This window comes from Bemisia tabaci, chromosome 4 (assembly GCF_918797505.1).
Source record: "Bemisia tabaci chromosome 4, PGI_BMITA_v3".
NCBI classification, from domain to species: Eukaryota; Metazoa; Arthropoda; class Insecta; order Hemiptera; family Aleyrodidae; genus Bemisia; species Bemisia tabaci.
Window position 1 is genome coordinate 17,823,938 of NC_092796.1, and position 14,756 is coordinate 17,838,693.

A 14,756-nucleotide genomic window follows, 5' to 3' on the forward strand; every position below is an offset into this window, starting at 1 on the left:
GATCAACAATGAAAAAATCCTCCTTGAATTAATGAAATTCTAAAAATGGAAAATTGTTGTATTCTAGTCTGAAACTGAGAGGAAGCTCTGAAATCAATGATACGACATTATAATAATCCAATTATATTTGTGCAGTGTACAGATTTATAAGTTGTCATCACAATTACGACAATTTTACAAATCTCATGCATTATCATAATGACAGGTATGACAGCAATCATGACTTATTAATACACAATTTTTATCTATCAAGATTTCATAGCCATGGTGGTTAAAAACAATTTTCTTTACTTGATAAGTACAAAAACCCCCCAGTATAAAATGTGATAAAGCAGAAATGTACAAACATTGTGATTATAAAATGAAAAAAGAACAAATTATTAAAACTATAAAATAAAATAAATAAACAGATTGGCAAGTATAAACACTTAGAGAGAAAAGACACAATTTGTTCCAAGGCAAATTAGAACTTTCAACAATAATAACATCTATAGATTAAATTTAGAAAAAGTAACAAAACTTATTAAACTAATTCGACTCATTTGGATAAGATTTAGAATGATTTCTTTAAAAAAATTTAGGCGTCATAATATTTGAAAAAAAAAAAAAATTATAAAAACGAGACAAAAACTAAATGAAGAACCTTGCAGAGTGATATTAATCATGACCATGAGGGTTTAAGGTACCAAAGTCAACTATTACAGAATTGGTGCAAAATTTGCATTTTTCACATTACATGTTGAATGAGCATATCTTGGAGCTGTTAGTCGTACAATCAGTTTAGAAATTCAGGAGTCGATCAACACTTTCCCCTGACTGTGCTTTGTTGTGTTTTTTTGACAGAGTTTAATTATTGAAATTGATTTATTAATTAGGTAATAAATGAATTATATTTAGCCATCATTTTGTTCAATCATCAAGTGTTACTAATAACTTAAAAGAGGCGCAGAAATCAAATATTCTGACGCATTTTGGCAGTGAAAAGAAGTTATAGTCGAGAAAATTTTGACTGGCTCAGAATGTAGTATCATCCTAGACTAAAGAACCTCACAATATAAGTGCCTCTTCCTGCAGAAAAGCAACTTCATTCCATCAGGCAAAATCTCTAAGAAAGCAGTTTTGACCACTGAGCTGAGAAATCAGTCTTAGGGGTTTTTTTCTCTCTTTTTTTAATTTTTTTGAAAATGCTTAAATGGAAGAGTGATAAATAAACTGCAATTACTCTTAACCTGACAGACTTTGAAAAATACATTTCCTTTGGACCATCTTGGACTGAGAGAAAAGGCACGTTGGTTCCTTCAAATCTGTATTTGAGAGCAGATATATTCAAATTTTTATGACACCAAGTTTTTATTTCCTTGTACCTAAACATTTTATACCCGAGATGAATAGATTTTGTTTTTTTAGAATAAAAAGCTGGTGTATTCAAGTTTTACACAAAATTTCTGAAAAAGACATACTTTTTTGTGAGTGATAAAATAAGAGGAGATGGGTGACTTATTTTTTGGAGTAAAGGTATTTTTGTCTCCATTTGGATGTTTTGAGTGCAAAGGTATCTTTCCTGCTCTAAGAATACTTCACCAATTTTTCATCGATACGCTCTTTTTGTTAAACTCTGATAATCATCGGAATTCCCTCTTGCACAATGCACATGTCGTATCTCTTTGGAACTGTCACCTGTTTTAAGACTGTGCAAATGATTTTGGATGATAATTCATAGTAAACTTGATAAGAGTATACCAAGATAACAACTTCTCAACAAATCTGAGAGGAAAATGTTTTTCTAAATTGTTGTACAAATTAATTGGCACAAATTATCCTATTCTAATCAATCCCTCGTGTGATGTAGAATTCTAATTTTTTAGTGTATTTTCTAAAAGAAGTACACTAATGCGTTTTCCCCCTTAAAATACTGAATAATATTGTCAAAAAACCGACCAAAATAGGTTCATTTTTTGACAGACAAGTCATGCTCATGTAGATCACCGAAGGTGACATTAAAGCCCTGCATAGCACAGATACTCTCACTACACAGGGAAAAATGTCTCTACATAATGCAGAGACATGACATTATCTTGAGTGATCTGTACAATCATGACTTGTGTCTATTGACAAGTGCGTCTTGCCACCTCTATTCTTAGTAATTTTTTTATTCATTCACGGCTCATTCTTTGACCTTTAGACATAATTTCTGTGTAATTGGTGCTCACAACTTTGGACATCTAAATAGCCAGGTATCACACACAAAAATATGTATATTCGATGGAATAAAATCTGTAGGGATAACAATGCATACCTACTGTGCTTATTTTTACTGAAAGAGAATCATGGGCACAGGAATTTACCACAACACTTTAAGTAACATTTAGAGGTAAGCATGGAAACATTTTGAAAGATTAAGAACAGTTTCTTTACATCAACATGCATCCTATTGAAATCATCAAATTTCAGTTGGATGAATGAATTTCGACTACACTTTCAAAGGATGTGTCCCATTAAGGAGGTTATTTTGGCCCTAACTTTAGTCGAAAATTGAAACAGCTTCGAATAATGTCATGTATGGTCCAATCGACTCCTAATCATCTACCCTGTGAGAACTTGTCCTTATTTGAGGAGTTTTTGAAAGGTTTTTGCCTGATTTACCAGCACAAAGAGTGAAGTTTTGCAGTTTTTTCGAATAATAGTTCATTTTCGGTCCTAAATTAGATTGTTTATGTATGAGCACAAGCGACTACCACTTTCTTCTTTGTACATTTTGTAATGGGTGTACTAAAGATTAACATATTCGAATATGAAAGTGGTGGTTAGGTTAGTTGTGCTCATACATAAACAATCTAATTTAGGGCCGAAAATGAGCAATTATTCAAGAAAACTGCAAAACTTCACTACTTTGCGCTGGTAAATCAGGCAAAAACCTTTCAAAGACACCTCAAATAAGGACAAGTTCTCACAGGGTAGATGATTAAGAGTTGATTTGACCATACATGACATTATTCTAAGCTGTTTCGATTTTCGACCGAAGTTAGGGCCCAATAACCTCCTTAATGGGACACATCCTTTAGGGGAATGAGGGAGGGGTCAAATTAAAAAGTGACTAGTAGCCATGATGAGACTGCACTCTAGTATTTTTTTTTCCCTGGAGGTTTAATGGCTTTGTGACTGGCACCAGCAGCCAACCACTCGAGTAATTGGAGTAATACCATTTTCAATTAAAACTTGGTCAATTAAGAAATTGTTGTCAGATGACTTTTGAAATGATGATGATAATATTTCTCGTGTTTTAAATAAATGATATGAATAAAAAATTTAATAGAGAAACCTTGCTTCACATGTTAATCAGGGAAAGTCTCCCGTCAAGTTTTATAGTTGGAACAGTGGGGTTTTTTCTTTAGAGCTGGGTAATTGGTGACCATTACAAATGGACTACATTTTGCAAAGGGGACAACTTTTCACCAAATACACAAAAACACAACCATTAAACATAATTTAGGACCCTCTTGCAAGCTTGAAATAAGTATGATACAGAAAACAGCGGTACGTAATGGAACAAAAATAAAAAATACCGATTTTATGAATTCCCTGAATTTTTTGTAAAGTTATATGACTTTTTTCGTTTTCCAGTCAATTGGAGACCTTATAAAAAGAAAATTTGAAAAGGAGGATCTAAAAATGATGATGAAAAGTATGCAAACACCTTTGCAATAGATACGTATCAAAATTATGGAAAAAAAAAGGTTCTTTATAAAAAAAAGGAGAAAGTAAAAAAAAAAAACAGCGATAAGAGTCATACCTGTGAGTAATGCAATCTGGAGATAAAAAAGCAGACATTTCTCGAATGAACAACACGATTTGTTCTGGCCTTTGAATTGACAGCTGATAATATAAACTATGAGGTACAAAAGTTAAACCTGAAAAAAATCAAGCAAAAAAATGGTAAGTCGAACTGGAAAAAAAGAGGCAAGATGAATGATCTTATTTCCTAAATAGGGAGAAAACTGAATCGTACAACTCAAAATCAAGCCATCTCATTTTTTTAGTTAATGGTCTTTCTGGCCGATTCTGTTCAATGCCTATCATTTTAAGTTTCTGAAATCAACATAAAAGACATATTTAGTGCCTAGAATTGCTTTTGTGTTGGAGAAAAGCAATTATTACAGTTGCGCTTGACTGGAGTGTTAATAAAAGAATTGTAAAAAGAGGCGATGGCAAGTATTCGAACTTTACAATGCAATTACAGACTAGCAAAAATGTCCTGGGCTCCAATAAAGTGAGTTTGATTGCCAAGATCAACGATTAAAAAATTTAAATTATTTTATTTTCTAATTCATTCTAACGACAGTTCCATTTTACATACTCCTATTTCTCTAAAAAATTTCAAAATAAATCTGGTTTCTGTTAATGTGCTTGATAATTTATTCATGCACTAATAGGGAGTTAATCACTGAGCTTCTATTGAGTAAGTAAATTCAACATGACAGTGAGATACACAGAGAGCCTTTGATTTCTTTTGCCTCAATGGACCACTAGACAAGGTACGAATTTCAGCATTTTGATACATGTTTCTCAACCAAAATTTCACGTAGAACACGATACGCACAACGAAAATTACCAAAATCAACTCCTGACGAAGATATTTAATGATTCTTGATGCGTGAATTCAAACCACCCGCTCATGAAAACTCAATGCTCTACGTGATTCACATCGCGCGCTAAATGTTTATCATGACAGTCTCTGCGATGTAAACATCTTCAATTTCAATCTTGACACTTTGGCTCAGCTATAGCAAATTACCAATAGTTTGAACAACACATGGTGGAAAATGAACATTGCTCGATTGAGAAGCTTGCTGAAACCGTTGTAGTGCGCGATTTGACTCACGTAGAGCTTTGAGTTTCTTATGAGCGGGCAGTTCAAATTCCTCGTAATCAGTGCAAAATAAAAACGTTAATATCTTCGTTAGAAGTTGATTTCGGTAATTTTCGTAGTGTGAATCGTGTTTTACGTGAAATTCTGGTTAAGAAGCATGTATCAGATTGCTTAAATTCGTACCTTGTCTAGTGGTCCATTGTTCTAATATTTTACATGATGGTAAAAAAAAAGAGATTTGAGAATTTACTTATAATATTTGGTACATTCATTACAGAAATTTATTTATTGAAGATCGCATCAGTGAAGAAAAAAGACTTCCTCTTATCAATAGATTCAATTGACTTCAGGTGCGGAAAAATGATGAAAGGTTTATACTCAAAAATATGCTATTTGATTTTAAACAGGTTTTCATCACCACAAAAACGATGTCATTATTTTATCAATAAGATCTAATATTTTCCTGAGTTTAGATTAAGTAAAAGTTGAGAATTGGTTGTACAAGTAAGGACATAGACATATTACAAAATACTAATTAAAAATCAAAACTTACCGATTAAAAAAATAAAAATTGAAAAATATCCATTGAGAGTAGCTTTGTCATTCAGTCATTGGGATCATGTCCGAATTGCAAACACTATCTTTAGCATTAATTATGCTAACATTTTGATTAGTTTTGTCATTTTCAAACTCCACAAAATCATCAAATATACTTGGCCAGGCTTCTGTATCATCGTAAGTGGATAGATCATTTCCGATTGATTCAGCAAAGTTGAGAAACATGTTCCATGTGTCACGCGGAATGCCCCGTATGTGTGGATGACACTCTAAAAATGTCAACCATCTAGATAAAATAGGCGGTTCTCTCACTGTGAAAACTAACTTCCACAAACAAATTGCCATGTCAGAGGGTAATATTCGCTGATTTGCGTCAAGACCAAACTTAAACGTGAACCTGTATAAACTCTTAAACTGCTCAGCATCTTGAGCAAGAATATTAACTATTTCAGGTAGCTTGACTTGTATGCCGCGGATTGAGTCTGTATGTAAGGACTTCAGACCATTTACAAATTCTTCCCGGGTAAACCTGCACATTTGTTGCGCATCGAGTTTCCATGCAAGAACTAACACCTTGAACTCATCAGGGGACAAATGCAGATCAGAACACAGCCGCTCTATACCCTCGGTAAGAATTTGTTCTTCTGCTGGATCTCGATATGAGTCAAATAGGTTATTTATCTTGGCTTCAGAGACAGTTTTCTCTTTTTTAAGTCCATCGTTGCTCAGTGTGTTATTCCTTGATATCACTGGGATTCGTGGATAAAAGGTGGAGCGGATGGAACCCGAAGGAAATTTGTCTCGCTGAAAATGAAAGTTATCATTAGAGGCTGCCATCCCTCCGTTGTTAATCATGCAGCTGTGGCCGTTGCTTTGCGTGTCGACAGCTATCAAAGAGCTTTCAGAATAAGTCACCACATTATTTATACACGCGTCTGCAACTTCTGAAACATATCAAAATGGACAACCACATTATTTAGATGTAAAAAGCTAAAAAAATTTAGAGTGTCAATCTCTTACATGAAAACAACTTTAAAAGTTGGATTACATTTGAGAAAAGCTGTTAATCAAGTTCAGAATACAAATCAAAGATTTATTCACCGATGGAGGAAAACCAATAAAAAAAAAATGGAGCCTCCAATTTTAGGGATGCAATTTTTAAACGTTCTTCACAGAGAATGTTTTGTCAATATGAGCTATTGCATGATAACACTTGAGAAGCATTAGCCTTAGAAGTGAAAAGAATATTTCTTGAGAGGTCATCATTTTTGAAGTTTATTTTATTTTCATTGGATACCCATCAACCACTGAGTGTTAACAGGGTTTGGAGAACTTTGTCCTTCCCAACATTAAAGAAATTTTGTGAAATTCTTCAAATTTTTCTAGGTAATTCAAATATTTGCAAAAATGTTGGAAACTTGGAGCAAAATCACTTGTCAGACTTTTGTAAAAAAGGCTGAGGCTCCAAAGTTGTTTCTGCTTTTTTTAAATGTAACACACCATCTCACACTTATTAATCTTTCAAGAATCAAGTGGTGTATTTGTAACAGTAAAAAATTTGGTTTTCATAACTAAGCTGGCACGGACCTCAAAATTCTTTTGATCGGAAAATAGCTAAAATATGTCCTTTCATGGAAGACCAAATAAAATCACAAGGACAGTTCTAGAGTGTCCGAATGATATGCAGAGAAACCTGATCATGACTTATGATAGAGCTTTGCCTTGGTGGTGAAATAATCTCATAGCCCCAAGGAAGAGTTGCTTTCCTTTATGCTTTGTAAATTTTCATAAAATTTTTACAATTTTTTCACTGCTGTCTATTGTTTTGGGTACCCTGGCAATTACAGAGATGGCTTTAGTTCTTCTCCTCCTCCCCAAAAAAATAAAGGAATTGAATACCAACCTTCATTAATCTTTTCGAGAGGGTCACTTTCTACAATTTCAGATTGAGCCGGTTGAGGTTGAGATGTGACACACGAGAAACACTTGCCCATTGGTTGACCAGCCTAGACTAGTTGTTCCAGCGTAACCAAACATTAGTCAGCTCCGCTTAAAAACCACTGAAAGAGAGAAGAATACGAGTCAACTTAATAGAAAAAAAATAATAGTCATCGGAAAATTTGAGGATGGCTTTAGGATGTAGTCGGATAGGATGGCTGGAGGATTTTTGATCAAAACAACATGATATTTATTGTAAGACCAGTAGACAATTAGAAACAGGGAACTATAGAATTACCTTGAAGAGGGTTTGTACCATGTATCATGAAAATAATTTGGCAGAATTGTTATCACCAGAATACAGTCGGGTTCACAATCCCTACAGTCAAATAAGGTGCCCATGACACATAACCTAAAAGAAAATAGACAATTCACCGGGAAAGTTCAGAATTCCAGACTTCGTAAAGAATTACTTATACTGATGGAAATGTTTCATGAAACTTGTCATTAGGCTAATGGCAAACTATCTCCGTTGAATATCATCACAGCTTGTAAAATCCCAAATCCAAACTTACTTGTTCAAATTGCTCTTAAAAATATGTTTGGAGGTGACAGTTTGTAAATATTGATAAGGGAGTTTCCTCAACAGGGAAAATTGTTTTTAATTTGCTTCACCGTTCATGATATTTCAAGTCAAGAGGGGATAAAACCATTCCTGTGGGTCAATATTTAGCTAAATGAGCATACTAGCATATGGAAGAAGAACAAGCAGACACAGCTGTGTTACCTTTCAGAATCGCAATAAGTAGGTGGCACAATTTTTCAGACAGTCATAAAATGATCACCACCATTAACTGGGTTAAAATTGATGAGATAATTCTTCTTTCTACTTGAAAAAAGTTATCACATGTATGAAAGGTTAGCTCCGATAGAAAAGTTACAGCAGATTTCTCACAAAAGCTAACCATATATGAGCCAGCACTTCATAGAAATAGGCAACTCAGAAAGAATGGGCTAAAAATGATAGGAATACTAAATAACTCACCAAATGGCAATAATATATCAGGATATAAATGCACCGATTGTTGATTTGATAACAGGCACGTGTTATCTTAAGGAAACACCACAAGCCCGGTTGTTGTCAACACTCAAGATTCTGACGTTCTGCGTCTTAGATAGAATGAGTGCAAAATGAGAAGATAAACAAAGTTATAAGCACATAAATTTAGAAGCATGGATAGTTAAAGATTGAAAACTGAAAGAGGATTGCATTGGACTGATAAGTTTTCAGGGAACAGGAACAATGCGATTGTACAGTATCTCCGGGTTACAATACTTCCTTCTAAGATCTAGATGAAAGAAGCAAGACAGTGATTTTTGTCGGGTAATCAAAAACTATGAGACAAAGGGTGATTTCTCAAATGTATCCATGAGTCCGTCAATAAAAGTAGTTTATGAAAGCTTACAAATTTTCAGTCCTAAGTTGATTCCTGCTTCACATTTTTATAAGAAGTCACGCCTGCCACGATGTGATACGACAATTGAAGAATTTAAAGGTGCGGGTAAATATTGGCAAGGATAGGAAACTCCCGAGATCATTACAACACCAAAATCTAATACTTCTAAATCACAAAGTAAATAGAAAATTGAGGAAAAGTCGCGGAAATAGCAAGCGAAAAGTTGCAAGTTTCAAGTCGAACTTTTTTTATTATGATGTCACGCGAACGTCAAAGATGATCACGTAAACACCAAAACACCTAATTTTCGAAAATGTAATCTTTGACAAAAAGAAAATCATAACAAGGTTCTAACCTCAAAACTTCAATTTCAATAGTTCAGTGCCCCCGAAACTTCCCAAAATGTTCCTCAGTAATCAAACGTCCACTTCCACTACAATTTTCTCTTATTTTCTTCACCATTAATTATTATTTAGGCGTTACAACAGTTTGTATTGTGCAAATAATTAAACGGGGCGTGATTATAGCCCCAAGAAACTTGTGTAATAGATTAAGATTCCAAGCAAACCTTTGACATTCCTGTTTAACGATTTACCTTGTGTGAAGATGGAACCCGCAAAAAATCCCATCCAAGATGATATGAGTACCATCCCTCTAGCAGATGATGATCCGCAAGGTGAGCTTATAATTAATTACTCTGGTTTGGTTAGATTTGTAATGTTGAGCTTATCTTGTATCCTAGACGGAAGACACTTTTTTGAAGAGGACTTGCCACTATTGCCTTCTTTATACAATTCCACCCAATATTAATGGAATCAAACACCACGTACCATACATATCTAGCAGGGAAACTGCAGTGTGCTCAAACTGTTCATGTACCGTTGACGGTCAAAGGATTAGGGCACAAGTAGTATACTAACCTCTAATTTCATTTCCCTTCTTGTTTTACATGCAAGTTACGTACATGAAAATTTGCACCTTAAAATCTTACTAGATTCTAGAGTGTCCAGCATTTTCTATCATGCCAGGTTAAGAAATTTAATGCGGATCTATGCCTACTGAAAACTCATATGCAATTGGAGGGAAGGGGGGTGTCTGTTTGATCCGTTGATGCCCTGCTGCTACTGCAGATTCCATATGCGAGAACAGATGTAATGGGTAATCCCATTTGAAACAGGCTGTAACTTCGTTCTAACATTCCCCGTATGCCTTGAACACCTGCATAATTTACCCTTCTTTGTGTCATTATTGTTTCAGTTATTATTGAAGACAATGAATCTACTGAAATGTCACAAACTTCAGATGCCATCTTGCGTGGAAGGAGTATGGACTCAATACCATCGACTTTCACAAATGGAAGTAGTAGCCCAAGTCATAATAGTAAGTATTCTTTAACATATTGTTGATCATCATCGCTGTATCCTCACATCATAAAAACTTACTACAAAGGGGTCCTCGGTTTCACCAATAATTGAGGACTTAATCGGTAAAAGAGCACATATGCACTGGGCATTGGGAGAATGTATTTTCTGAATCTTTGTACAATACTAAGTCCAATGAATGTATTGTTTATGCATGTGTTTGCAGAATAGAGATCATAGATAGAGTTAGGAAATACTGATCTTGCGGCGTTTCTGTGTATAAAAGGCATCGTATTACTGCACTGCATTGCTTAGTGGACATCTCCACACCTATATCATCCATAAAGCCATGCTTAGTGGATGATGATTTCAATTTCTCCTACTTGCATGATTAAAATAAGAAATAAGACGCGTTTTCATTATTCCACCCCTTTCACTCACAATCTTTGTTGAAAGAAAAACAGCATAAATGATAAGAAACAAATACTTTATCTCAGCACAAGAAAGTCATGAGAGAAGAAGGCATGTGATAAGGTCATTTAAGTCTTTTAGGAAACCTGTTTTACTTAGGATGTCCATCCAGCATCTTTGCTATATTGCACTGAGGTTCTTATTTTTTCCCCTGATATTTCTAGGTCTAGATCCAGACATCAGTCCAGATGAGCAAGAGGAAAAAGCACGATTGATCTCTCAAGTCCTTGAACTACAGAACACTTTAGATGGTAAGTTTGACCCTCAGCCATAATCTCGTAGAAACCCTAAAAAATCTCCTAGGTATTGGCAACGGCTACAGCTCAAATACTTCATCTGATTGTCAACTTTGACCACCTGAGTGAAATTTTTGAAATTGACAGTGCGATTCCCAAACCACGTATCTCAATTTTTGCTTCAAAATCTCCTCTATAATTTCATTCTTTTAATAGGAAACAATTCAACAATACGTCTTAGACTTTTCACAGAATAATCCTCACACAAATATGGAAACTTTTGGAAGTTGTAAAGGGATGACATTGAATAGTTTTACACTAAAATCACGTAGTACGAAATTAAGTCTGCAACACCACAAACTGACGCACAAGGTCTAGTAATTTCATTGTATAAATGTACTCTGAATCTCTGAAATTGGAGGTGTTTGAAGTCATAATGTGCAACATTTGTTATGCTGTCAGCAGTCGTTAACAAGAAAATTGAAGAGCCATCGGTGATATTGCACTATTTGTCACTATGTTCACTGGCTCTGTACCACTAAAACAAGTGATAAAAAGCTCCCTTCATTGACTCCAATTCGAACTCGAGGAATAAGTCACTAATCATTGCTTTCTTGTGAAAGGCATGCTAATTAGTTAAATAGCTCTTGTTAGTCCGGCCAAAGTCTGATTTTAAGGGTGCCTGCAATTGCAACTTTTAAATTACAAAAATGCAAACTGCATTTGCTGTTATCCAAAATCTCTGTTCCAATTTTATTTGATTGGAAGAGAATAAATTAATATCATTGCTTGAAATTTTCTTTACACTGGATCAAAAAATGAAGGAAGTTTTCAAGAAATTATGTCAAGTGTTTAAAAAATAAATGTTGAAAAGAAGTCCTCATCATTGCAAACCAAGATACCAGTTTTTGCAATTTCACGTCAATTTGCTCCTACATTATTCTGATCAGGGAGAATTGGTCCATGAAGAACTGAAAGTTCCAAAGTGAGCTTACATCACTGAGCTTTGCTTTCTCAGAAGTATCCTTGGAAAAAAATCTCTCAATTTTGTCTCAGCTATCTGAAAAAAAAATACCTGATGGAAAGGTTCATAATGTACGCAGGGATTTTTTGCCGTATCATGTCTTTTTATGACAAGTCGATTATAAGCAGACAACATTTTTTCAATTTATGTTGATTGTTTTTAACCGCTGCTCCATCATAAGTATTATGTACATTTACTGTGCTTCTATCATTGTCTAATATTATACATTTTAATTGTTTCAGATTTATCTCAAAGAGTAGACACAATTAAAGAGGAAAACTTAAAATTAAGATCTGAGAATCAAGTCCTTGGTCAGTACATCGAAAACTTGATGGCTGCCTCAAGCGTTTTCCAATCTACCTCACCAAAAATTAAAAAGAAATGAAACTGTCGCCAAACTCACCGTGTTATTTTATTCCACATTTCAATTTTTCTTGTAATTTAACTGTCAGAGGTATAACTACCTTTTGTGCTGCTTATGACAACTTTTCAGTCTACCTGAACAGCAGAAAAACAAATATTTTATTATTTGCAATTGTTTTCTATGTATTCTAGTTCCTCACTCATGACCCAAAGAGACGTCAATCATTGCAAAATGCAGTAATGTACATGTTTTCTTAGTCGTATTGTAAACATTTTATATTTTATTATCATTATTTACTTATCTGAATTTTAATTCTATGATGTTCCATTTTTATTACGGAAAAACTATAAAATATTTCAAGTCAAACTTGATGAGCATGATCTTGCATGAGGCATTTTAACAAAATCAGCTAATACAGTGTATAATGCAACAAATGAAAAACTAATAAATTTCTGTACAGTTCATTCTATGGAACAAGGGAAAAATTAGATATGGAGCTGCGGAGATTTAGGAAGAATATTTGGAAAATCTCAACCTGTTTGAAGATAGCATTTATTAGTTTGGAGATTTTCTGTTGGCTCCCGAATTACTTTTTTGCCACATCGCAAAAGACTAGGTGTTGCAAACATATTCTAAAATTTGCCTAATGCTGCTCAGTTGTATGACCTTCTATGTTATTGACCTGGAACACTCATTTCATCTCTCTATTTTTTCTGAGGAATCAATACCAATTACAGGGAATATCACTTTAGAATAAGAAAGTAGTCGCAGAGCTACACAACCAGACTAACAATAAGTGCATAGCATTTTCTTTTTTGCACAGATATCACCATTAATTTCACTAAAATTATCATTTCATAAAGGTCACAGGAGAGTGGTGTTACATAATTTTGCAACCAACTCACCTAATTTAGAAGTTTGCTTACAAAATTTATAATTGTCATTTTGAAATTTGGTTACCTTGAGTTTCCATTGCTGTTCCTACAATTCTTTGTTTTTAATTTTAGATATCCAGAGTTAAAAACCTAGTTTGACACCTGAACTGACAAACAAAGATCATTAGATTTTTTGTAACTTTGAGTCAAAGCTAAGAATTTTCTTTTCTTTCCCCTCCTTGTATATTAATGTTACTACATATATGAGGCTGAATTATTAATAATGTTGGCTGCCCATGCCTAACGCCATCTTAGATTCTTTTTTCCAACTAGTAGTGAAGAAAAATACTAGTGCTTGTGTCTTATCACATCATACCAATTCACTTTCATCCAGAGATAAGGATTAAAAAAAATCAGTATGGAAAAAATGATGCAGTCTGTAGTTTTGTAGGTTCCATGTATAGGAGAAAGGAAAGAAATCAATACCTATGGAAAAGCTGATGCAAACCCTGGCCCTAGCACATTGAAGTACAAAAGCATACAATGAAAACGATCTGTAATAATGTTCACTACATACTAAAGCAACCCTTCTGACATACTCTCCTCTCAGACATAGCTTCAAGGCTTAGCGTTATTTGAAGCTCAATAGATGTCTCCTCTGCCTTTGGGCGCAATCTGGGGTTAGAGCAGCAAAAATTCACAATGGAGATAAGACCCTTTTCATTGTAGTAGTGTCTATGGTGTGCTTTGTTCTTTTCCTTATTGTGATGGACTATTTCAATGTATACACATGTATTTTAATGTTTAGTTCATTCTGTGCGCTTTCTGTTGTAAGTGCATTTTGTTTTTACCTCTTCACTTTCATTTACTGTCGTAGTATGTTTAAGTTTTGCCTATTCTATCTTCCTGAAGGAACTGAAGCCATTAAAATATTATTATACACCCAGCAAATAACTAAGTCTTGTGGTTCTTACTTCTTTATTCCATTGCCATCATTCACACCTGTAAGATATAGGAGTTCCCTAGTTTCAAGGATACATCTGATCGTACTCGAGAAAAAGGATCCTGGTACAGAGAAAATCCAATCTGAAATGTTAGTTGAACTTTAACTCTCTCAGTACTAAGAACAAGTTAACTTGTCCGTTGCATTGAAGACACTGTTAAATATGGATAAGTCAATTCTTGCATCTGTGAAGGGACAAATTTACTTATTTGGCAATTAAAATGGGCACCTTGCATTTTATTTCCTCTGAATTTAAAAAAGGGTTATTTTAGTGCTTAACTTTCAGTACTCCGAGAAGAAAGAGCAAAAAAAAGGGGTAGGGAGGTCAGAACTTCTCAAACTTGCTCCCTAGCCCCAATAATTTTGCCGCCCCTTAAAACTTGCCATTAAGGCCTGGGGCCCATGTCTTCCAAACCTGAATCTACCCCTGCAACTGCGCATAATGTAAGGCCCCACCGTGTCGAGGAAATGATACTTTAGATAAGCACTTTCTGTCGGTATGAGGATCTGAACGTAACTCTAGTAGATTCATGGCAGAGTAAGAGCATGTCACTACCTTGTAGGGGATCTCAAATTGCAAATCGCCTTTTTTTTCTAGTTTA

The 14,756-nt window shown here is 34.5% G+C and overlaps 2 protein-coding genes across 3 annotated transcripts; one reads left to right on the forward strand and one right to left on the reverse strand.

The window, feature by feature from the left end:
• Positions 1-107: 107 nt before the first annotated feature.
• On the reverse strand, positions 108-9,061 carry SCCRO3 (defective in cullin neddylation 1 domain containing SCCRO3). 2 transcript variants are annotated; one of them, XM_019047498.2, is made up of 5 exons: positions 8,830-9,060; positions 8,409-8,533; positions 7,329-7,485; positions 5,421-6,369; positions 108-3,908 (listed from the first exon to the last, which is right to left on the reverse strand). In XM_019047498.2, exons 3-4 carry the CDS (start codon positions 7,417-7,419, stop codon positions 5,468-5,470), a joined length of 993 nt encoding a protein of 330 aa, XP_018903043.1. In that variant the 5' UTR covers positions 7,420-7,485; positions 8,409-8,533; positions 8,830-9,060; the 3' UTR covers positions 108-3,908; positions 5,421-5,467. The 2 variants fall into 2 exon arrangements, with proteins under 2 accessions (XP_018903043.1, XP_018903044.1); XM_019047499.2 differs by lacking the exon at positions 8,409-8,533 and having other exon boundaries at positions 8,830-9,061.
• A 138-nt stretch (positions 9,062-9,199) lies between these two features.
• LOC109034380 (uncharacterized) lies at positions 9,200-14,109 on the forward strand. The gene is made up of 4 exons (XM_019047495.2): positions 9,200-9,496; positions 10,078-10,200; positions 10,817-10,903; positions 12,155-14,109. The coding sequence occupies exons 1-4, from the start codon at positions 9,427-9,429 to the stop codon at positions 12,295-12,297; spliced, it is 423 nt and encodes a 140-aa protein (XP_018903040.1). The 5' UTR covers positions 9,200-9,426; the 3' UTR covers positions 12,298-14,109.
• The last annotated feature ends 647 nt before the right edge of the window (positions 14,110-14,756 follow it).

What these genes read in the sequence shown, in the direction of transcription:
- SCCRO3 (XM_019047499.2), bottom strand. Translation starts at nt 7,419, where the DNA reads ATGGGCAAGTGTTTCTCGTGTGTCACATCTCAACCTCAACCGGCTCAA. An exon ending in TCTCGAAAAGATTAATGAAG is followed by an intron (nt 6,370 to 7,328) that starts GTTGGTATTCAA and finishes GATATGTTTCAG; the next exon opens with AAGTTGCAGACGCGTGTATA.
- LOC109034380 (XM_019047495.2), top strand. Translation starts at nt 9,427, where the DNA reads ATGGAACCCGCAAAAAATCCCATCCAAGATGATATGAGTACCATCCCT. An exon ending in AGCAGATGATGATCCGCAAG is followed by an intron (nt 9,497 to 10,077) that starts GTGAGCTTATAA and finishes TTATTGTTTCAG; the next exon opens with TTATTATTGAAGACAATGAA. An exon ending in TAGTAGCCCAAGTCATAATA is followed by an intron (nt 10,201 to 10,816) that starts GTAAGTATTCTT and finishes TGATATTTCTAG; the next exon opens with GTCTAGATCCAGACATCAGT.